Genomic DNA, 22,849 nt, shown 5'->3' with positions numbered 1-22,849 from the left:
CAAATTGGCAGCTTTCAGGTTGCTAAGTATTTGAATGAATGGTTGTTAATATATTTGACCTGAATTCAGGGGTCAAGCATCAATGTCTTCGTATCCCATTTACATAGACATCCCCGAACAGCATCAAGTATCTCCCCAATCCCTCCTCACACATGGCACATTCTGCTCTTTATATGTAGGTACATGGATTAACAGCACAGCTAAATAACAAGCCATGGGCCTCTTTCACATGGGTAATCTCATCACCTCCTCCTTGGTCCAGTATTTCCTCATATTATTCGCCCCCAACGTCTCAACCTCTTGGTCCAGATGCTTCCACAGCACCTCGCCCCAAGTCTCCATCTTTGTCTTGAGCACACTGAGTTCGAACTCCTCGTCTCCCGTCCTGCATTTCTTGAGGTATTCCTCGAAGTGATCCAGACCTGCATGGATCTGCTTGTGCTGGCGAAGAAGTTCGGCGCGCCCTCCTCGGAACTCGGGCATCTTCTTAGCTAGCACGGGGAAGATGTATGTCTCCTCGATGTTGTGGTGCATGGTGAGATGCTCAGCGAATTGGAGGCCTTCCATGATAAACTGCTTTAGTGACATGCCTTGGGGTCGACGGTTGTTGGTGCAGGCATTCCATAGGAGGTTCCATGATCTTCGAAAGTTGTTGTGCTGAAGTACAGTACATTAGATAAAGAATGGCTTCTATTATATATGGAAGTGAGACTTACAAAATATTCCATGTGGTCGGCCGCCCGGTTATAGATCTTAAACTCATGATCAGACAGCGGTGGTAACTCCTCCTCCGTCTTTGTCTCAGCATTCTCCACAGGCTTTGCCTCTTCTTGAGGTTTTGATTCAGACATGACTGTTTGCTGGTGTTTACTTGGAGATACGAAAGAAGCAGTCGAAATATGAGATTTCGCGGATGTAGCCACCCGAAACGAAAACAGCCCAAGTGGCAACGTCTGAGAACTGATCTTGTTTAAAGGTATAACGTTTTTACAGTGTTGCAACCGCCAAATGGCTCTCATTATTGACAAAAGAATATTAAGGGGGAAAAAGGACAGAGACATGGAAAATGTCACTAAAATATACAAAAACAGAAGAGTCTACCTCATGATGTCTCCAGCTTGGGAACACTTTGGACCACTCACAGGCCGTCCATATCCGCAAGGGAAAAAGTCGACGAGATTGGAAATCGCTGACTGATGGAATCGGTCTTGATCCGCGCGCCAACTTAGTCATCCCGTCCGTCTCTCGTTGAACTGCGCGCTTCGCTCAACCTCGAAAGTCCGAAACTTCAGGTAAGAGTCGTTAGCTTCGGAGGTGGAACTAGAGTATTATATCCAGGGCATATTATATCTTGTCTCTATCTTTTCATGGTCGGTGGCCAATTTGGTGTACAATGATCTAATGTGCAAGCATCCCAACTTCATATCTTCACTATCTATAGACCCTGACACTGCACATACGAGTCGGTTGTGCAGCTCAAATAACTTTCATCTCATGGATTCGTTCGTTACAGTAAAGACTTTTAATCTACTCTTCCTGTCATCTCTCATCTCATCTCACAGCATAGCACCAGCACCAGCACAAGCAATGTTGACGAGTTCTATGTATCCATATTCCGTTTCGACCTAGTGACACGTAGCGAGTGCTTCCGCATCTTCGCCCCTTTTCATTAAAAGAAACCATCCCATGCAAAATGCAAACGACTAAGACGCCTCATCTCGTTCATTCCCCAATTCCTAACCCCGGACAGCCGCTCCCAGCGCACCACCTGTGAACTGTGTTCCACCAGCTTGTCGCTGCGTGTTGCCACCTGCTCGCGCTCCTCCTCGGCCCTGTCCGCCACCCCGTCTCTGTCCTCCTCGGCCTCGGCCTCCTTGTCGCTCGAATGCGTTTGAAGTTCCCTGTGTCTTTTGCTCCAGAGTTCGCTCGTTGCTCTCGATGAGCGCGCTGGCCTTGTCTGATAGGGCGAGAGCAAGCGATTGGAGACGGCTGAGCTCGACACCCTTGCGGAAGATGACGGTGGATGTGACTTGGTCCAGAGAGGCAGCGAGCTCCTCGTGGCTGATCATCTTGCTGATCACTGCCGCAACCTTGGTCGAGTCAAGCTCGAACATGGTGCTGAGGGTCTCGATGGAGAGGGTGTCGTAGAAGGGGGCGTAGGTGAAGAGGTAGGTTCGCAGACCCTCCTCCTGGATCTGCTTGGAGAGCATGGTCTTGATCTCCTCAGCGCTAGGCATCAAGTCCCAGATCTTGATGCTGTGGATGAAGTCAATCGACTTCTTCCACTCACCGGCAGCCAAGGCCTTGGACGCTTGCATCACGTGGTCGCGGGTGTTCTCAGGAGGACCAGTGAAGATTTGTCTCTCATGGTACTCCAACATACGGCGGTAGGTCTTGCTGATCACTCGCTTCTTGACATCAGGAGATGAACCAGTCTGGGCCAGCAGAGGGATCTCGAGGAGCATGCTGCATGTCAAGTACACACACTCGAGGAGTTCGAGGTTGATGTGCATGTGGAAGGGCAGTTGTCGCTGCTTCTCAAGGCGCTCCTGCTCAGGAGACACTTGGTTGTATCGCTGCATCATGACACCCTGAGCGAGCAACTCCTTCTGGCGACCACTGCCGCAGATCTCCTGGAGAGTGTTCTGGGCTTCGTAAACAAGACCCTTGCGGAAAGCACAAAGACCAACTTGCACCAGAGTACGGTTGTAAAGAATTTGGCTCTGCACATCGAAGTTGGGGATGTTCTCCTGAAGATGGGACATCAACATCATATCACGGGCCTTGTAGTACTCGCCGTGGAGGGCGAGGAAGTAAACCTGGCACAGCATGGCTCGGGCACGAATAATACCGTCGCTGTTGCTGAACAGGTAGTTGCAGAGAACATTGACGAGGTTGCCAGCGTTCTGAGCTTGGTCGCGGGGGGTGATGACAGACTCGACGGTCTCGCCAACAACCTTCCAGCAGTTCTCCTCGAAGGTCTTGACAACTTGGGCGGGCTGAAGAAATGTTAGTTAATGCGAAAACAGGTAGAAGAAAAGGCTGGGAAATTACCTTGAAGTAGACGTGTTCCAAACGGCGCATAACGATTCGGTTCACGCTATCTTGGGGGATCTCAAGAGAGTCATCCTTTCGGAGGTACTCATAGTAGAGCAGGCCACGGAAGATGATGTTGTAGAGAGCACCCTCGTCTTGCAATCGCTCGATGTACTCGGAAGTATGAGGGTCAATGCTCTGGAGGGAGCGGACGAGCTCGTCATCAAGACGCTCGATGTAAGAGACAATGCTGCCAGGGACCTTGATGTGCTTCTCACCCTCCTGCAGGGTAGGGGGCTTGTCGTCGTCGTCCCACTCCTCAGCGTTCTCGACAACGACATAGTCGTGGTTGTCCTCGAGGACTTGGAGAAGGCTTGAGAGCTCCTTCTCAGCAGCCTTCCAGTGCTCAACAGACATGGCAGCAGCGCCGCCAGAGCCAACATCGAACCGAGTAGAAACCAGGGTAAGGAGAACACGGATCTTTTGGTAGGGGGTGGTGGCGATCTCGTGGAGCTTCTCCATAGTCTTGATCTGCTCTGTTCGGTCGGTGTTCTTCTTTCCTCGGGACTCCATAATGGTTCGCAGGTGCTTGAAGATGCCCTCGGGGGTGTACTGGAGTGTGCGTCCACCCTTGCCGACAGTAGCGAAACCATCGTCGTCGCCCTCCTCGGTAGGAGCAGCGTCGACCTGGAGAGAAACCTTCTTGGACTTGGGAGCAGGGGCAACGGGCTCGTTGTCTGAGGACTCCATGAAGCCATCCTTGTCCGCTCGGTAGGCATCGATCTGGGTCTGGTATTCCTTGTTGGTCTTCTTGACCTTTTGCTTGACGGCGTTGAGAGATCGGGCTTGGATGGCGTTCATCTTCTTGGGGGTGACCTTCTGCTTGGCGAGGGACTCGTTCATGAAGTCCTCGAGCTCGGCGAGGATACGGATGTAAGGCTTGGGGGGTCGGCTGCCAGGCAGCTTGGCGACCTGACGGTTGAGCTTCTCATATTCTGAATATTCCTATTAGTATTTTGGACCAAATAATCGGCAAGAAAAAAAAAACTCGACAGTGTTTCTCGTACCGGCAGAGATGAGTGTCCAGTCGCCGTTCTTTTGACCGTTCTCGATTTGCTTGATAGATGATTCTAACTCATCCAGGCGCTTGTCCTTGGCGGACTTGACTTTGGCTCGTACTTCATCGTCGCTGTCTTCGCTATCGGAGGATGCGTCCTTCAAGAACTTGTTGATTCCTCGGCCGCCCTCGTCGTCGCTGCTCGAGTCGTCGCTGTCGGCCTCGGAAGAATCCTCCTGGGAGTCTTGCTGCTCCTCCTCTTCCTCCTCCTCGGAGTAGAGCTCCTCCTCGTCGCTGGAGCTGTCGCTAGAGCTGTCGTCGCCGCCGCGGAAAAATCGAGACATGCTGGGCAAATTCTTTGACACTGAAACTTGTCTGTTGGGCTGGCCTGGCTCAAGTCAGTGGGCGGGGTTGTTCCTTCCAAAAACAAAATTCATTCAGTGTGGGATGTTAGGGTGGGGCTGGGGCAACCGAGCTGATAGGCGCACAGCCACAGATTGGTTGTAAGTGGCTGAGATGACATGAGTCACAAGCTTCGAGTTGAGTTGTGAGCATGAGCTTTGAGTAGTTTAAAGGTATCCATTGATCATGCTATTTGGTAAAAACTATCGACGATGAGAGAATAGTAATTACAGTGTTGACTAGAGTTATGCGTAACCAGCCGAAAGTCTGAAGCCATCTTCTGTGCCCTCCCGTCTTTATACACGGTATAAATTCTTTGACAAACTTTACCGCAGCATAAGAAAAATGTATCAGTAACAAAAGGCAGATGATGGATCAACAGAGCCTTCACCAGGCTAGTAAAATTCAAGGGATTAATTTATTCTTATCATAATGTTGTCATATAAAGATTTCTGCATTGGTGAACCTCGGAATACAACGGCGGTAAAAGAGACTTATCCGTCGTTGAGCCGGACCTTGCCCTCCAGGTTCTCTCGGTCTCCGGGCCGTAGAAGAATTTCGAGGTCCGGGAGGCAAGCGGAATCGGCCTGTGACATGGATTTCTCAGCATAGATGCGCTACGTAATTCCACTTCCCTCCAACATCATCTTTACAACCTCAATTCCTTCAAACTGTTGCTTTCATAATGGCTCGAATCCACTGCGCTAATGCGCAATCGACCGCCACTTCTTTTATTCAACTTGCACGACGAAGCTACACAACGACGCCCCAGACCTCAACGCCTCTCGAGTTCCTTATTCCACGATGCACTCCCTCATCTCGACTACGAACCCCTCATATCACCATTGCACAATCCAGAACATATGCTCATCCTAGACGGTCGTGGGACGTTAAGTCAAGGGAAACAGCTACGAGGCAATTCTCGACTACTGCTATCAGACAGAAGACACGGGCTATATTGAATCCCCAACAAGATGAGGATGGCAATGAGATGATGCTGGAAATTACTGAACGAGCTGCCAAGGTAATTGCAAGAAGGAAAGATCCCATGGAGGCACTGCTGACTCTCAAAGCGTCTCAACAAGATCATGGAAAAGGATGGCAATCCGAATCTCGCCCTAAGGATCCAAGTCGAGAGTGGTGGTTGCCATGGCTTCCAATATCTCATGAGCCTTGTTACTTTACCAGCCAAGGACGCCGCCGAGTGGTCATCCATCGTGAACGAGGACGATACGATTTTCCAGTACATTCCCGATGACGCTGATCCGGCCACAACCTCGGAAGAGGGCCCTAAGATCATTCTCGATGAGCCATCTCTCGATCTCCTCAAGGGCAGCAAAGTCGACTTTACAATGGAGTTGATCGGCTCGCAGTTCAAGATCATTGATAACCCACTTGCTACCAGCAGCTGTGGTTGTGGCACAAGCTTTGATATCAAGATGTAGAATACTCAACCTTTAGAGATCTGAAGATTCAAGATCCATAGATTTAAAAGTGGTTCTCCACATGTATAGTTGGTATTATTAATACCCCTCCCATGTATGGCGAGAATGCAGACGGCACGTGAGAAAACTTTTCACAATTGCTTCACATCACGGGAAATCACTGATAGAATAATTTGAAAACTCGGGTGTCATTAATCACGGTATCAATTGCCATATCCCCTGTCATGATAAGAACGCCGAGCAGTCAAATGCAAATCTTTTTTGAATCCGTTAGGTCCTAACGACCGATCCCTTAAAAGCCATTTTTTAGAAAACCAACGCTTAGTTCATCTGGCGGACGAGAGCGTTGATAGCCTCCTCGCGGTTACCAAGGTCACCACCCTCGATGAAGTGCTTGAACTTGCGGGGGCGGAAGCCACCAGTGGGGTTGGAGAGCTTGAAGGGCCAGAGGAAGTTGGAGGCCTGCTTGAAGTTGGGGCCGACAGTGTAGATCTCGTGGATGAGATCCTCAACACAGACAATGCCGTACTTGCCGAGGTTCTCCTCAACGATGGCGTTGTCGGTGAGGGCAACACGCTGCTTGTTGACCTTTCCGTAACCACGCTTGTAGACGAGCTCCTTGACGGTCTTCAGGTTGGGGTAACCGTAGGCGATCCAGGGCTCGACGACCTTGAGCATCTCAGTGATGGCCTTGGTGACCTTGACGAAGACACCGTTGTTGATCTGGAGGAGACGGAGGAGCTGGAGGATCTTGCGGGGCTTGGGGGGCATCTTGTTGATACCCTTGATGCGGACGACGAAGATCAGCTTAGCCTCAGCAGGGACGAAAGCAGAGTCCTCGGCCTTGGCGACGCGGTGAAGACGGATCTTCTCACGCTCAGCATCACGGTACTCCTGGACGTACTTCTCAGCACGCTTGAAGATGACCTGACGCTTCTCCTTGTTGGCCTATTTCAAACTGGTCAGTCCATGTCTTGCAAGTGGTTGAAGAAATGATTGGAATCAGTCAGGCAATGTCAGACCCGAAAGAAGGTTAACTATCAACAGCATCGACCGGAGTCTAGTTGATGAATGTATGTTTTCCATCATAGTGCCAGAGTAAAAAGAGGATAGTACTTACAGCCTTCTTCTTCTCAATGGCGTCGGTGCGCTCAGCGCGGGCCTTCTCCTGAGACTTGCGCTTCTTGAGAAGGGTCTCGGGGACCAGGATCTGGTCGTTGGTAGGAACGCTATAGAATCAGATTAGCTCGCAGTCCACGATACCACAGGACGTGGTATGGAACAGAGCGCCGGTGCGAGAACTGTTGCAATGCAGCATTCTCTGCTTGGCTAACTCGAAACATGTCTTTAATCGGTGAGCTGGAAGACCATGATACGAGGATCGAGGTGATTTCCTTGACCGCTCATCCGACAACGCCTCAAACATAGAGTTCAAGAAAGATATTCGAAGAATTGGTCTGTGGTGCGTATTTCAGCGACCGCGCGCAATTCGACGATAATGATTTTGGGAAAGAAGAGTACTTTATCTTCATCTCCAACACCCCAAGCAACATCTCTCAATGCCCAAACTGTGTTCCAAGCCTAGGGACAATTGAGGGAGAAGCTCAAGAAAGATCGAGCTGGCGGTCAACGACTCAATTCAGAGACCGCGACTTTCCAGCGAGAGGACCACGGCAATCCGCAAAGCAAAAGAAATCTCGAGAACCAGGGCATCTGCCCATATCGACCACGTCCTCAGGGAGGAATCACATACGTAGCACCCATTTTGTCGGCGACGGCTGTTGGAGAGGTCGGTTAGTGGTTGTCGGTCAGAAGCGTGGGTTGAAGGAAGGGAACGCCAGCCTTTTTGCTAAGAGAAATTTTCAGCCGAAATTTTCGGTGGGTCCCTGTAGGGTTTAGCAAGAACTGCCAATTCTGCCACGCTCCACCGCCCCCGCAGCTCGTCCACCGAATTTTTGGTGCGACGCATCCAAATAATATTTGGAGATCCTCATTCTCAACCGCCAAGTGACGAAATAACCAGCAGTCGCCCATCCCTTCAAAATGGCTCCCAAGAAGACCACCACCCGCGCTCCCCAGGAGAACATCTCCCTCGGACCCTCCGTTCGCGATGGTATGCGACCACCTCTGGACGAATTTCGAGCAGATTGAGGAAGAGATTATGGACTAATGAAAATGTTTCAACAGGCGAGCTGGTCTTCGGCGTTGCCCGTATCTTCGCCTCCTTCAACGATACCTTCGTCCACGTCACCGATCTGAGGTTCGTCAGCCCATGAATGAGGAACATGAAATTTGGAGGAGAAAATTGCTGTGTTATATGGTTCAATGAGGCTAACTTGGGTGATTCCAGTGGCCGTGAGACCATCACCCGTGTTACTGGTGGTATGAAGGTCAAGGCCGATCGTGACGAGTCCTCCCCCTACGCTGCCATGTTGGCTGCCCAGGACGTCGCTGCCCGCTGCAAGGAGCTTGGCATCAACGCTCTTCACATCAAGATCCGTGCCACTGGTGGTAAGTTCAATTGGGAGTACCCCTCACTCAGACAGTCATCCTAATTTACATGCAGGTAACGGTACCAAGACCCCCGGTCCCGGTGCCCAGTCCGCTCTCCGTGCCCTCGCCCGTGCTGGCATGAAGATCGGCCGAATTGAGGACGTTACCCCTACTCCCTCCGACTCTACCCGCAGAAAGGGTGGTCGCCGTGGTCGTCGTCTCTAAGCTGCTCGCACATGGGTGGCTTGGATCGGACAGGAGATTCGCTATCTGGTTTCTCTGTGGCGTTGAGAATCACGAGGAGAACGGCTTTTTCGCCTGGTCTCCAGTCTACACTGCAGAGCCTGGTCAGGTTATGGGTTAGGACGCAGTAGACAGTTATGAATTCGCCCGAAGAAGGCCTATGAATCATCCTGCTTGTTAGATTTGTTCCATGATGTGATACTTTGCAACTGTACGGTTGACGGCATATGATGTAGTGAGATAAAAGCAATTGTATACATTTATAAGCCGCTATGTCTACGATATGCGATCTTGATCCCTGAACTCCTCGCCAAATCATGCCTTGTTCATCCCTGTTATTTTACACCTGGCTTGAGTGTCCAGATTCCTCTACCGGCACCTCCAGTTTTGTTCAATACTGCAACCTTATCTAAAGCTGCTTTGAACTCGTCGCTCTGCTTCTTGCCCGGGCAGTAGGGGTTGAAGTGGTCTACCAACATTTTGCTGGGGACTCGACCGTTGTGGCGGTTGATGAATGTTTTGATCATGGCCACAAAGTCTTTAGACTTTAAATTCTTATCTGCGCCAGGAGTTCCTGAACGAGAACTTCCCCCACTCCCTGTATCAAGACCTTGACGGTCTGCCAAGTTACTCATGATGGCTGCTGAGCTTGGTCCTCCACGGCGACGGTTAGCCCCAGGACGGCCAGCCTGCCCGACCTCACCAGTCCATGTAACAGTGCCTATGGGAATTCTTCGCGCCTCTGCGCCAGCTTGGCGAAGGTGTGCTGCAGCCTGGCGGGCTACCATATTTGCTTCTTGTTGCAGAACAGAAATGTCCGCCTGTGCTTTCTGAGGCCCGTTCACAATAGCCTCGTGGTCGTAGGCATTGTTGACTGACTTTGCGAAGATACCGTCCAACATGCGCTTCTCATCGTGGACAGACTTATCTTCTCGGAAGTCTTCCATAGCAGCTACCAGTCCCATCTGCCGGAGCTCTTTGCTCTCCACGTCTGTTCCGCCTGCCACATTCTGAGCTGGTTCTGACGTTTGCTCCTGTTCGCCATCGCCGGAAGGAAGTTCAACTTCTGCTTTCTTGAAGAGCTCGCTTCGGTTGGCACTCGCATCTTCTCCTGTGTTGTAACTGAAGAGATCGTAGAGGTCTGACAGGTCATAACTGCTACGCTGCTTTGGATCCTTCAGGACTTTGTTCGTCATGAACTGCTTGAAGATCTGGCGGTGATATATCTTCTCTTCGATGGTCCCTTCCGTCATAAGTCTGTAGATTTTTACCGGCTTCTTCTGACCGAGTCTCCATGCTCTTTCTCGAGCTTGGAGATCTGTTGAAGGGTTCCAGTCAGGGTCAAAGATGATGATGCGATCAGCACCAGTGAGATTAGTTCCTAAACCTCCGGTGCGAGTTGTCATGAGGAAGACATGAATATCCGGACTTTCATTGAATCTATCAATCATTGGCTGGCGCTGGTCGACGGGTGTCTCTCCATCCATTCGCACATAAGAGATTCCACATTCGCTAATGCACTTCTCGATAATGTTCAACATTTGTTTACCTTGTGAGAAGAGGAGCGTCTTGTGTCCATTGGGAATCATGACCTTTTGTAGCAGATCTTTTGTGAGCTGCAGTTTCGCAGATAGCTTAGGGTTCCCAAAGTCGTGGCCTGCCTTCTTTCCCAGAGTCTTGTCTAGCAGATCTGGGTGGTTACAGATCTTGCGTAATATGTCAATGCCATAAAGTGATTGTCGCCTTCGATTCAAGATGGCCGAGACCTCATCCGATTTGATGAAAGTCTCATACGCCTTATGTTGGCCATCAGTTAATTTGCAAAACAACACTTGCTCCGTCTTTTCTGGGAGATCGGCGGCGACATCGACCTTTAGGCGCTGAAGTAGATATTCTCCAATGGTTTCTTTAAGTGCTTCCGCGCATTTCTCCGCTGTCATGACCTGCAGATTGGATGCGTTGGCATAGCCACCTTGACGAATTGGGATCTCGAATTGTGCTCTGAAATTGACGAGGGTTCCCAACCGCATAGGATAGATAAAATCAAAGAGCGACCACAGTTCGGTCAAGTTATTCTGGACTGGTGTTCCTGAGAGAATAACACGATTCGGCGTGTTGAGTTCTTTGCAGGTAACAGTAATTTCGGCGTTTGGGTTGCGAATTTTGTGTCCTTCATCCAAAACTGCGTAGTCCCATTCAACTGGCAGCAAAGTCTCGGCATATGTCTGAAGGCCAGTGTACGTCGTTACCAAGACATGCCCACTTTTTACGACTCCGTTGACGATTCTTTGAGCAGCCTTTTCTGACTTGGTGGCTAAGGGCTGGAAATGATCCAGATCATACTCGTCTTCGAACTTGGGATTCATCATACCACTGCCAGAAGCGTGCAGGATGGACACACGAAGTGGTGGCCACCAGCGGTGAAATTCACTCACCCATTGTCGCAGAAGTGTAGCAGGCGCAACAACAATGACAGGACGGCGTAGCTTTTTGCTGTAGTGAAGAGCTGCGATGAAGGCAATAAGCTGTACAGTCTTTCCCAGACCCATCTCGTCACCAATGATGCCTCCGACGTTCTGCTTATAAAGTTCGGCAAGCCATTGTACGCCTGTTTTTTGGTATCCAAAGAGCGACGGGTGAATATCCCCAGGCAGTTTCAGATCATCGCCAAAGTTGTAGTCGGGAAAGTCAGGGGCTGGTTTGAACCATTCTTCTTCTTCATCGTCGCTCTCTCCTGCATCAGTAGACACGTCGACTGCTTGCTTCCGAGCCCTCCGTGCACGACTTCTTCGAGTCACCCAGTCGTTCAACCGGGCCTTGAAATGGACTTCATTGCCATCGTCGATCTTACTAAGATCGATCTGCTCTTGATCGGCAGCCTTAGCCTTGGCTTTGTTCTGACGGCGTTGCTCTCTAATTAGATCATCCTCGTTCCCTTGCTTCCAGACATCATCATCGTGAGATTCAGAACCGGATGCTTCGGGTTCAAAATCCGCAGACGGGCTACGCTCCTTTTGAACGCGACGTTTTTTCCTTGGCCTTAACGAGAACTCACTCTCAACAGCTGGGGCTGGTTGAGGGGGTTCAGGTTCCGAATCAAGCTCGTCAGCAAATCCAGGTCTGCGAAGTCTTTGATGCGAAGCAGGCCCTTCAAGCTCTCCTCCAAGCTGTTCAGCTGCTGCCTCTTCTTCTGCATCCAGAATTGTATCGGCGAGTTGGCCTTGAATTCCTGCAGGTCGTGGTCCTCCAATCTTGGCAAATGGTGTAATCTTTCCGGTTCGAATCAGAAAGTCACGGTGGCTTTCACCGGGAAGCCTGGTAGACTTGGACTTAGTTGAGTCATCCACAGAGCTTTCTTCATGACGCTTCTTTATTCGTGCCTGGAAATCAGAGATGTCGTTGCTAACTTGTCTAATTTCTTCATCGAGTTTTGCGATTTCCTTCTGGATGTTCCGAGTTTGGTAGACATTACTGTGAGCAAGTTTCTCTAGGCGTTTCTTCTCTTTGTCCAGTTGAAGCTGAAGCCGATGCTTGGTGGCTTCCAACTTTTCGATGCGGTTTTGATCCTTCTTGTCCTCAGCTTCGTTGAGCGCAGCATTGGCTTGGAGTGTGATGTCGCGTTCAAGATCATTCTGATCTCTTACGGTGCCAGTCAAATTGCGCAGCGCATCTTCTTCATTGAGACCTTCGGTGTTCGGCTGCTCTTCTTTGTCTTCATCATCTCGAGATGCGCTTTGTTGTGCAACAGCAACCATTCGATCAAGAAGTGCTGCTTTGTCGACTTCTCGATTATCTGAGACCGTATCTTCAAATGCCATGGTGAAGGGCGTGCTGGTTGCAGAGTTCACAAAGTTGCACTTCTCGTGCTCTCGGGTAAGGAGAGAGCGAGTAATCGGTTCTGCGCTTTACAAAATGAGAATATAGCCGGGTATGGTGAGTTAGCACTGATGAGTCCTCATCCTCATGATTCAGCGAAAGCCTGAGATGGGTTGAAACTTCTGGGTAATGACAGGAGGTTGAAAATGTGCGTGAATGAGAATGCACCGAATTTGTATGGATTACGTTGCACTTGATTACGCGCTTCTAGCTTCGTTGAAAGACCTTAGCGGATCTGAAAATTCATCTGAGGCTGGAATCCTGGAGGGAAAAGTGAGGAATGTTAATATCAATCAGTTGCGAAAAGTTGAAGTCGCCTTTGTACGCAAATAATAAGCTGTAATGACGTCGAGGAAGTGAAGATGAAAGACGAGTCTAGGCTGCAGGGCGTGCTAAATTTCGAGAGAAACGTGTGCTGATTGGTACGCACAGGAAGCCAGGCACCAAGCGGGTCTCTGTTAATTGGAAATCGATGTGCACCTCAACTGAGGTGCCTGAGGTAGAGTTACCAGCAACAACTGTTAGTTTATGCTTACTGTTGTATCTTCTTTCTTGTATCCTTCATTTACACTGAAGTATGTTTCAACTGAACCATAGCTGGGCACTTCTCATCTGTCTAAGTTCAGCTTAGGCATGAGCTGTTGAGACCACTTCACGACTTCAAGCGTGTTGGAAAGACACTTCGAATCGTAATTTATTGTAACTTATATAGCAACAGTATGTCGGTACTTACTATACTAAAGTAGTTCAATTTGTTTTGTAAAGATCTCGAGTCTGAATTACAGTTGCTAGTTTGCTGGGCTGTCTTGGAAATACAGTGCAATTACCTCGACCTTGGTACCTACACTGTGAGACCAACTCCACCCGCCCCAGCATTGAGTTCAGATCACCACCTTCCTTATTTTTAACTACATCCACAATGAGTTGCATATAGTCGAACCATAACAAATCGCCATTTTCTGGGCTATCCCACTATCCAAACTCAATAGAAGCTACGTTTTCAATATCGGTCCGATAAATCTCTCCCAATTGGGTCCCGTCTTCAGCTTCCCAATGACAGCGCGTCTCCATCAGGAACATACGACACATCTAGCGCCTATGATCGACTGACAACAAGTCCATCTCGCTGCAAGTGCCGGCACTACCGGTCCTCGTATAATACAGTCAGACTTTCCAATCTATTAGGGTTCAAAATGCGGTCTATCTTCTTCAAATTTAATCAGTCTCACCGCCTCAAGATTGCTACCCGTCCACGCCGGATTTGGCCTCTCGCTTCAGTCGCTTCAGTCAGAATGTATTCTCAGAGACCCTCATGGCTGGAAGTATGTTGCAATGACGTAAGGCCGACCCCTACGCTGTTTGCATGGAACCTGTCAAACCTTGCTTCTTACGATGGTTCTGACCCTTCAACCTCGTCTGCTTCTGGTGATTCCGACCAGCGGATCTATGTCCTAGGAGTAGGTAACTTAGGCCGCCTCTTCGCAAGTTCACTGGCCCAAGCGCCTGACAGGCCCCCAATCACATTGGTTGTTCACAGAAAGGAGCTCTTGGAACAATGGATCGAGAGTGACGGCATTGAAATCTTGCGTCAGGACAAGCTGGAGAAGAACAAAGACTTCGATATCGAATGGTGGACAGAGAATGAGCCAGATTTTGGCCCAGTGCGAGAGGTCGCCGACGGCGAAAAGTTAAAGAACCTCATCGTTTTGACCAAGGCTTCGGCTGCCCTACCACAGGTTGACCGAGTTCGAGGATACCTGGACCGAAACAGCACTGTGTTATTCGCTCAAAACGGAATGTCGAAATTGTGGCCTCCTCATGGATCCTTATACGTTTCCCATCGCTATCATAGCAACCATGAGCCCAACTTTTTAGCTTGTGTCACAACACATGGAGTGACATCCCAGGGAACATTCAAAAGTTTTCATGCCTCCCAAGCTGATGTTGTCGTCGGAGCGGTTCTCCCGAACTCCATTTCGCTCGGGAAAACAGCTTACTTAGTCAAGCAGCTAGTGGAAGCCCCTTACCTAGAGGCTAGGTCTGTGTCTAGGGGAGAACTTTGGATTCTGCAATTGGAAAAGCTCGTCGTTAACGCGGTAATCAACCCTTTGACAGCTCTTCTGGGGTGCAAAAATGGAGCTCTATTCATTGAATCAGATGGAGTGCTCGCACGAGTCATTGACCAGCTTCTAAGCGAAGCAAGTCAAGTGCTCCAACTTCTAGTGGCCCACGAGAGCAGCGCAGAAATCATTGGACTGCAGGAAGGACGTCTACCAGACGAGCCTGAGACGACCATCGATCTCTCCCTCAAGAGTCTGCATGAAAGATTCTCCCATCCTCAGCTGAAGGACATGATCTATCGAGTGGGTCACAAAGTTGGGGAGAACACAAGCTCCATGCTGCAAGACGTGCGTGCCGGCAGATCAACCGAGATCAGGGACTTCAACGGCTGGCTAGTTGAGATGGCAGCCTTCCTAGACCCGGGACTAGAGGTTACGGGCCACGGCACCTTGGTCGAGCTGGTGGAGGCTGGCAGAACCCTAGATGTGGATCAACTCGGAAGTTGCTTCAACGGTTCCGGGACAGATGCAGGAAAATGATGACAGAGTCATGGCTATTGGAGATCCGGGGACGTGCCCTGCCATCAGTTGTGGTCAATCCAACTTCCCTCCGCACATTGGATGAGCATGGGCCATGAGTGTTGTCCAAATAGGCACCTGGCAGATTTTGGCTGACCAGGGTTGTGATCGGCTCCGGGCCAACGTCTGCATCCTTGCAAAAGAAGCCAGCACGAGATAATGAATTAACAAGGCTCAAATCCGCATTGGGGGATATGTCCTGTCGCATTTGACAAGGCGACTGGGAATTCCCGGAAGTGGCGTGTTTCGTTTCGTTTTGTTTGGCTGCGTTTGTTTCTTCCTCGGTCTCGATTACCAGGGGTCTAAACTCAACCCAACTTATAAGACTCAGTGATATAGGCCATAAGACAGGTGGTTATCGACTCGCGCTAACCCTCTCGAAAACCGCTCTGCCAACCAGATGAAACAAACGTTTTAAAGCCCATCTCTCTCGTGGGGCGAAAAAGAAACATGCAGGCATCTTAACCAAGTTCAGCGTCGCAATGCATCATCACCAAACACCGCCGTCATCGACCCAACCTCCCTCTCCTCTCTATCCTATCCATCTCTGGCCGATGTGACCTGAAAACTCAGACCGTTATAGCCCTGGGATGGGTCAGAAAGTCTCGGTCGACGGGGGGTTGACAAATCCATGACCAAGACTGGAAGGGGGTGTTGTGCCCCAAGTTTTATCACGCATCGTCAGTGTAGCAACCGGGACTTGAAGCCAGTTTCAGGCCTAGTTTTTCACAGATCGGGCAGTCTGCTTTATGATATTATGCAGTACCTACATCAAGTCAACAACATCAGCCAGCCATAATGCCTCGCTTAGAGACTGCACATCGGAGATTTCAAACGAGATGTTTCAGCGGCGGTAACCCTCTACGTTCCCCGGCTCTCCGACATGTAGGTACTGTTGTCTTGCCTGCTTCCTAGCTGTGATGAGACGTGGCACAGCTGCTGCTCTTTCATGCTCTCAGCTCTGAGATGACCTCGATAGCCGTGGCTCGACACGACCTCAACCCCTGAGCATGAAGATCGTCCAAACACAGCAAGCTACACGACTTACATCTTGTGTTACCTCCTCTCGCCCGCTGCAAGACTGCACTTGGCGTCGTGTGACCGCTCAACGCGTCTCTTACAGACGCGCGCTCGCACATGGATACATACTGTCCCATTCCTGCTCACCTCACAACACGTCACAATGAGACACCACGCAGCTCGTCACAGAGCCAGCACGCATTCGCACCCGCATATCTGAATAACTGTTACTTTTCGTAGCTCCAGCTCAAAAAACGCCATCGTTTAGCGCCGTGACTCGCATCCCATGCGATGTAATGCAACAAGTTAATCAGAACCAGGCGGGTCTCTCTCAAAGTCAGGCAAACAGCAAGCAACATCAACTCATCCCATCACAGCCAAGATCGGGCCTTCTGTACTCTTCTGGTCATATAGCCTGTCGACAAAGTATTAACATCACGAGGACACCGGTGGGATGGACTCGACCGCCTTAAAGCCACAGGTGACATGACACCCAAAGGGCCCTTTGCCCTCCGTTTCATCGGCTCCATCCGCTCACTGGCAGCCTTCCTTCAGGGTTGGCCCCCGCCAGTCGGCAACCATGGCGATTGTGCCGTACAGCACTGTCTTTGTACAGATAGCTACGTGGCAAGGTCCCGCCTTACCCTACCTATATCGTAACTGATCGCAGCGGCCCCCTATACATACATGCCTACATCTCATGGGCAGGGACGATATGCACGGAGTGTGGCAGGGATTTAAAGCATAAACACTTTCGTTTCGTCTAGCTCAACTGTGGAGACCGGTTCCGGTGAGACAAAGCATACAGGGGGGGTGCTCTGAGCCAGATCCGAGGGAACCTTTGCAGTTTGGGCGTTATATCTTGTTTCAAGGCTTCAATTATAGGGCATCACAACATTCGGAGTCGAGGTGAACCGGCTCCATTTTCTCATCTTTCTAGCGTCACTACTCTGGACCTGAGAGAGAGGAGCCTCATGGCGTGATTCTGATGATGATCAAGCAGATCTTGTCTTCTATTATCTAGCGCCTTCGTCTTCCAAGTGTTCCTGAATCATGGCACCCCGATAGCTATACTCGACTTCGTCTCCCAAATCCGAATCCAGCCACCCCAGCCCCAGCCTTTCGTGCTCTACGCTTACATGCTCCGTTTCCTCTTTTGTGGTATCAAGAAACATCACAATATGCTCCTGTTCGTCCGTCATTCTACATACACAAACCCGAAAAATACGCTGCGCCAAAAAAGGAAACCTGCTCCGCCCATGATCCTGCTTTTGCTCCCGTACATAAATGATTAAGAGGTAGAATATAGTTATAAGATAAGGGTAATAAGTGACAAGAAAGTGTGATCAGCCACATATCCCAAGCGATTGGACGGTTTCCCCTGGCTGAAGGATGGGGAATATTAAGTGCATGTAAATAATTCTTTCTCCTTTTCCGGGGCTCCCAGGTCTATAGTTTTTCGTAAAGCGACATAGGAGATCATAGACGTAACAAAATGGAATACAAGACAATTTTTGAGAAGGGGAATGGGGAAGTGAAGTATGATTAATGTTAAAAAAAGGGTTCGTGACAAAAAAAAAAAGGCCAGTCTCGAATACGAAAGAAGAATGAAACGGCCTGTAAGCACGGAACAAAAGAAATTAATACAGGGATAAAAGAAACAAGTCGTGGGTGCGCTGTGCCCTACCTGGGCTGAAACTGGTGTGCTCAAGTCGACAACTCTAGGAAGAAGGCCTTGGGGTCGTTGATAAAGTTGTCGTAATTGTTATTATGTTGGCTGAGAGCAGCCAAATGCAAAAGCGAATGTGTTTGGGCGTAGGTCGAATGATCGTAAAGAAATAAGGAGCGTTCTGAAAGGGGAATGTGGTGTTTTTGATGCGTCGCGATTATAAAATGAACCCTCCGCTGGCATAATTATTTTTCTTTTATTATTGAAGCTGATGATGGGAATATAAGGGCTCTTCGGATTCCGCGTTTGAGGCTACAGCTGGTGATAATGACTGTGACAAAGCCGCCAAAGTTGCTGGATCCTCAACCATTAGCTGCTCAGCTCGTTCTCGACACGCTGCAGGAGTGAAGCCAGTGCCAACTTTATTGGCGACGATTCTCCATTTCTCGTTCTCGTAGTCCTGAAGGGCAGTTCGAAGCTTTTGGTCCTAGGGAGAAAGTCAGAAAATTCTTTAATCACACCACCGAGGTGATTAAGGGTTGGTTTGCTGGTTAACGTACCGTCTCGTCGGTCCAGTTCGTTGTTTTAGCTTTGAGCTTCGTACAGTATCGAACTTGTAATGTCCCTGAAGATCGTCCTGGAAAGAAGTCTGCTATTTGCTTCCACGTCAAGTTCTTGTTTTCCTTCAGTTCGATCAACAGCTGGTCATCTTCTGGCGTGAACTTCAGTTTAGGACCTCGGGGGCGAGGTGCTGGATCCGGCATTCCAATTTGTCCCACAACGCTTGGAGCTCCCCCTAAGCCGTCGTCGCGGCGCATCATCTTGGAAGGTGGCTCCGAGTCGGGGAGGTGGTGGTGGTGATGTATAGGCTGGTGTTGAGGCTGTGAAACTGCCACGGCGGCAGCGTGAGCATATGCTGCTCCCAAAGGTGTCTGTTGCATGCCACTGAGATCCGAATGGTCCAAGTCAGCCATTCCTGTAACAGATAGATCAAGATCACTGGGTCGTGGCCGCTTAGAGCCGGGTGGAGGCACAGAATGCTGAGGGTGATTCGGTGGTGTTGGGGTCGAAAGAGTCTGGTACATAGGGGCCATGACTTGTCCTGGGGCTCCAAACTGAGGCGGCCCCAGACGATGGTGTCCTAGATGAGAAGGGTCCATGACCATCTGTGGTGATGGATGCTGATGGTGTTGAGCCATTGCTGCGTGCTGGACATGAGGGTTTCCGTGATGCGGGTCGGGAGTGCCATGAATACCAGCAGCCGGGCCTCCAGGATGGTGAATAGAGGCCCGAGGCTGCTGGTGTCGTGAACGCTGATGAAGTGACGTATCATATGCTTGCTGATGTTGATTTTGCTGTCCTGATTGTGAGCCCTGACCCGAGTAGTCCACGGTATAATCCCCCACTCGATAGGTGCCCGCCAGCGTGCCTCCGATACATGAGGTCCTCCAGAGCGAACCGCTCTGGACGGCCGCTGGGCTCTGAATGGAAAGAATTTGACAGGATGAAGCCCTTGCGGGCTACGGCGAGGAAGAGAAAGGGTTATTTAGTGGCGTCCAAAACGGTGTGATTTGTGTGCGTCGAGCTAGGCTTCTAGGTATTGTATTTTGCGTCTGAAGTGTAAGTCGATAGCGTTACTAGCTACTAAGCAGCTTGCCACATATATTGTCTGAATTTTCACTGATTGGTACCGGGCCAGAGGCTTTCCCGTTTCCGTAGTTGAGTGAGACGCTGGTGACTGGCGTTGGAGGGCCGTGTTGGGGGGGTGAGCTCAGGCAGGAGTTATAATAGCGTAACGGTTGTGAGTAGTCCAAAGGAGCGTGTTGAATGCGCATTCAATCCGAAGCTGCTGTCTTGGAGAGAAGGCATAAGAGAAGGACTTGATTAGGATGAATACTATTATGACATACCACTACTGCACCGAGTAAGGCAGTCGATAGGAAGGCGAGTTTGTAGAAGCGGTAATGCTTTATTTTGTATGATAGGATACGTCCCCTCACAAGATCTCTTTTAGCTCCCGGCCTGGGGTCAGTAAACGTATTTAACACAAGGGCTAGTAACCTGGCAAGCGTTGCCAGTACCAGGGCAGGCCTATATCGTCTGATGACGGAGTAGCTAGAGCAGGGTCGCAGAGGGAGTGGATCACTGGCCTCTCTGCGTTCATGCTGCAGGTTAAAGCACTTGGAGATTTTGCCCAGTCCGGTATGAGAACAATCCCCGTCCGACAAGTGCTGGGCTGCGGAGACTACCTGTTAACCAAGGCCAGGGTCTGGAGGGTGGTCAATTTGACGATCTTATGTCCATTGCAAGGTCCCCAGGGTGCCTGATATAGAAACAAGAGCCACCCCTGGCATCCATCATGACTAGCAAGGATATGAGCACAATGCAATAGCATTGCTTTGAAGACAAGCTCTCCCGATTAGATGGCAATTTGCCATTGTAAAGCCCCTGCGCATAGAACAATTAGGAAATGTACCTCTGCTGGAAAAGATGACACAGAAAGACGGTGGGGGGAGGTGCTTATTGGGGCACAATGCCAACTTGAAACGCGCTTCGCTTGAAGAGCGTGAGACTAGACCACACTGAGGTGGCCAAGAACAGCCGTAGAAACACAGCAGCAAAACAGCCATTGTCAGGTTTTTCGCCGCCTTTCCAAAGAAAGAGCCACAGAGAGTGGGTGCCGAGCTGATGGCGTGGCAACAAGGGAGAAAACAGCTCTGGTGCTCGGTGCAGGACAGGAGTAACGGTGTGGAGCGGAGGGTTATAACAAACCCAGGGTTTGCTATAGTAGATGGCTCAACCGGGATCGTGTCTATCAATTGGACTAGATCGCAAGCAGAACCATTCTCCACTGTCCGGGAACCTCCGTTTGGCAAATCTGGATGGGAAAACAGGGAGAAACCCATCATGGATGGGTGAGTGTGCACGCCGGGTTGTCGGGGCTGGTCCAGATTTGATCAATGTGAGCGCACGCCATGATGTTGTTCCGCACAAGCTAGATCGACATCCTGGTTAACGGTGGCTGGATTGAACAAGCTCCCGCACTAAAGTCAGGGACCAGATACGTGCAACAGTCAACTAACAACTGCCTAGAGCCAGAAGTGGCCTCGCGGCTCATGGACAGGGCGTACCTGGGTATGTGAGCATGGGCCAAGTCCAGCAAACGGGAAAATCGACCCTGCGAACCGATTATCTGGATCACTCAATAGGGGAGGGCTGAGAGGAACGGTAACGGGCAGCGACATCCACATCAGAATTGGTGACCGAGATGAGTCTGTTAGTGACTGCCTTGGCAAGATAATGGATGCAAATGAGAGCTTCTGGTAAAGGCCATGACGCCGAAAAAGATGGGAACTCAGACATATGCGCAGATGCTTGCTTGTCTGAGAAGCATGGAGCTGGATGCGATGCGATTCTGCATCAGGCTGGACCTACCCGGTTCAGAGCCGGGACCAAGATAGAAAATGTGTCTTGGGTTGAAACCTGACGATATGTCAAAGGGACGAACGCCCCATATCGAAGCCGCTATCGACAGTGGCTGGTGCTGATGCGTGTGCCCCGAACAGCCCTATTTGAGCGGGCATTGACACTCCGTTCGGAGTGCCCAAGATTGCGCTGCTCAATGCCTCATGCCAATCAATCAGACCGCCCTTGGAAGGCGTGCATCGCGTAGGGTAACAGGCGTTTTGAAGTCGAAACACGCATGATGTTGAGGCCGAAAGCAGCCTGGGATTCCGGCAAGATGGTGTTCCGGCGGCAGGGACGCATTAGCAAGCATCTCCTGATGTGCGAGTGTGACAAGTCAAGTCGAGGCAACGGTTTTGTCACTGCCATTGTCGTCATGAAGGAGACGTCAATGGGGGGATCGGATTCCAGGACCCCGGTTCAGGAACAGGAACAGGAGGTCGGGGATGGCCTTCTAGAAGGACCTTCTAGCGCGTACAGGGCCTTGTTGGGAGTCGGGACCTTGGCTAGCGCAGAGGACCCTAGTTGCTGGTGGAGCGGAATGAGCACGCGCCGCTCTGAGTGTGATTGAAGATGGGCAATAGTGGATGTAAGTTGTCGGACGGTAACTCCTTAGGGGTATCCGGCGATGAATGGGCTCAATTTTGAGTGGTGATGCTTGCTTGGAGTTGGAATGTAGAGCTGATGATAGTGTCAAAGGGGGGATGATGAGTAGCAAAATGGGGGCTTGGCTGAGAGGGGGAACAGGGGGAAGTTGCCCGAGCATGATGTGACCTGTGTGAAGATTTGGAAAGAACCACCAAGGCAGACTGAGGATCAAAATCGAAGAAGGAGCAGGTGTCACTGTGCCTTCCAGGAAAATGCCTTGGAGCTTTACGTAGTACGTGGGCACTAGGTAAAGAACGAATGTTATCGATGTCAAGCGGGTGATGGTAGGTAGCAGTTGGCCTAGAGAATGCAACAGTATCGCTTCCCCACGATGACAGCAACCTAATCTCAGCTATATCCCGAGCTCAATATTACTTTTATCAACAAATCTATCACAGCGAAATAGTGCCAACATGGCAAGCTAGATCGTGGATCAACGGATAGATCGAAGTTTTTGGCCTATGAATAGTATTATTCTAGGTTGGCAGCTCATCCAAGCTCTTCTGCATTATCTATTTGAAACGCTGAATACACTAGACATAGTGATTTGACAGATCGATATAGGCAGGATTGTCTATAAGTCAGTGATGTATACCGAGATTTAATATTATTAATTGGAAACATTGGCACGAACGGTTTCTGTTCTGTTGATCTTATCTAATCTCCTTGCTCATGGTATTCATTCTCAGTAAATCCAGCTGTTGGCAATTATCTGATGTGAAGCTGGCACTTTATGGTTTAACCTCGAACCAACACAACCCAATGCATTGCAAACCTAAGGTACCCTAAACAATTAGACAAGACTATTGACCAAAGCTCACTTTACGTGATGTTGAATAAGCCAGCCATGGCCGGA

General features: G+C 50.0%; 8 protein-coding genes across 8 annotated transcripts; 3 read left to right on the top strand and 5 right to left on the bottom strand.

The window, feature by feature from the left end:
* Window positions 1–29: 29 nt before the first annotated feature.
* On the bottom strand, window positions 30–1,170 carry FOBCDRAFT_224488 (uncharacterized protein). Its single transcript, XM_059609658.1, has 2 exons — window positions 717–1,170; window positions 30–657 (listed from the first exon to the last, which is right to left on the bottom strand). Exons 1-2 carry the CDS (start codon window positions 1,059–1,061, stop codon window positions 226–228), a joined length of 777 nt encoding a protein of 258 aa, XP_059467246.1. The 5' UTR covers window positions 1,062–1,170; the 3' UTR covers window positions 30–225.
* A 101-nt stretch (window positions 1,171–1,271) lies between these two features.
* FOBCDRAFT_162204 (eukaryotic translation initiation factor 3 subunit 8 N-terminus-domain-containing protein) lies at window positions 1,272–4,511 on the bottom strand. The gene is made up of 3 exons (XM_031185072.3): window positions 4,104–4,511; window positions 3,055–4,031; window positions 1,272–2,999 (listed from the first exon to the last, which is right to left on the bottom strand). The coding sequence occupies exons 1-3, from the start codon at window positions 4,435–4,437 to the stop codon at window positions 1,737–1,739; spliced, it is 2,574 nt and encodes an 857-aa protein (XP_031040714.2). The 5' UTR covers window positions 4,438–4,511; the 3' UTR covers window positions 1,272–1,736.
* A 614-nt stretch (window positions 4,512–5,125) lies between these two features.
* Window positions 5,126–6,101, top strand: FOBCDRAFT_38406 (uncharacterized protein). Its single transcript, XM_031185071.3, has 2 exons — window positions 5,126–5,519; window positions 5,569–6,101. Exons 1-2 carry the CDS (start codon window positions 5,181–5,183, stop codon window positions 5,938–5,940), a joined length of 711 nt encoding a protein of 236 aa, XP_031040713.1. The 5' UTR covers window positions 5,126–5,180; the 3' UTR covers window positions 5,941–6,101.
* Window positions 6,102–6,109: 8 nt separating this feature from the next.
* FOBCDRAFT_224483 (ribosomal protein L30, ferredoxin-like fold domain-containing protein) lies at window positions 6,110–7,797 on the bottom strand. The gene is made up of 3 exons (XM_031185070.3): window positions 7,694–7,797; window positions 7,061–7,169; window positions 6,110–6,888 (listed from the first exon to the last, which is right to left on the bottom strand). Exons 1-3 carry the CDS (start codon window positions 7,702–7,704, stop codon window positions 6,262–6,264), a joined length of 747 nt encoding a protein of 248 aa, XP_031040712.1. The 5' UTR covers window positions 7,705–7,797; the 3' UTR covers window positions 6,110–6,261.
* Window positions 7,798–7,934: 137 nt separating this feature from the next.
* On the top strand, window positions 7,935–8,955 carry FOBCDRAFT_38396 (ribosomal protein S11-domain-containing protein). The gene is made up of 4 exons (XM_031185068.3): window positions 7,935–8,053; window positions 8,128–8,200; window positions 8,291–8,451; window positions 8,507–8,955. The coding sequence occupies exons 1-4, from the start codon at window positions 7,984–7,986 to the stop codon at window positions 8,656–8,658; spliced, it is 456 nt and encodes a 151-aa protein (XP_031040710.1). The 5' UTR covers window positions 7,935–7,983; the 3' UTR covers window positions 8,659–8,955.
* A 56-nt stretch (window positions 8,956–9,011) lies between these two features.
* FOBCDRAFT_274637 (SNF2 family N-terminal domain-containing protein) lies at window positions 9,012–12,494 on the bottom strand (the record flags this gene model as incomplete). Its single annotated transcript, XM_031185067.2, has 1 exon — window positions 9,012–12,494. The coding sequence occupies one exon, from the start codon at window positions 12,492–12,494 to the stop codon at window positions 9,012–9,014; it is 3,483 nt and encodes a 1,160-aa protein (XP_031040709.2).
* Window positions 12,495–13,745: 1,251 nt separating this feature from the next.
* On the top strand, window positions 13,746–15,363 carry FOBCDRAFT_293794 (ketopantoate reductase PanE/ApbA C terminal-domain-containing protein; the record flags this gene model as incomplete). Its single annotated transcript, XM_031185066.3, has 1 exon — window positions 13,746–15,363. The coding sequence occupies one exon, from the start codon at window positions 13,746–13,748 to the stop codon at window positions 15,150–15,152; it is 1,407 nt and encodes a 468-aa protein (XP_031040708.2). The 3' UTR covers window positions 15,153–15,363.
* A 2,634-nt stretch (window positions 15,364–17,997) lies between these two features.
* On the bottom strand, window positions 17,998–19,280 carry FOBCDRAFT_38370 (uncharacterized protein; the record flags this gene model as incomplete). Its single annotated transcript, XM_031185064.3, has 2 exons — window positions 17,998–18,367; window positions 18,441–19,280. Coding segments are annotated over 2 exons (1,068 nt in total), but the record flags the coding sequence as incomplete, so codon positions are not given.
* Window positions 19,281–22,849: the final 3,569 nt, after the last annotated feature.

Source organism: Fusarium oxysporum, chromosome V (genome assembly GCF_013085055.1).
Source record: "Fusarium oxysporum Fo47 chromosome V, complete sequence".
Classification (NCBI taxonomy): Eukaryota; Fungi; Ascomycota; class Sordariomycetes; order Hypocreales; family Nectriaceae; genus Fusarium; species Fusarium oxysporum.
Note: the sequence above shows the minus strand (reverse complement) of the source record. Positions and strands in the feature narration are given on the sequence as shown.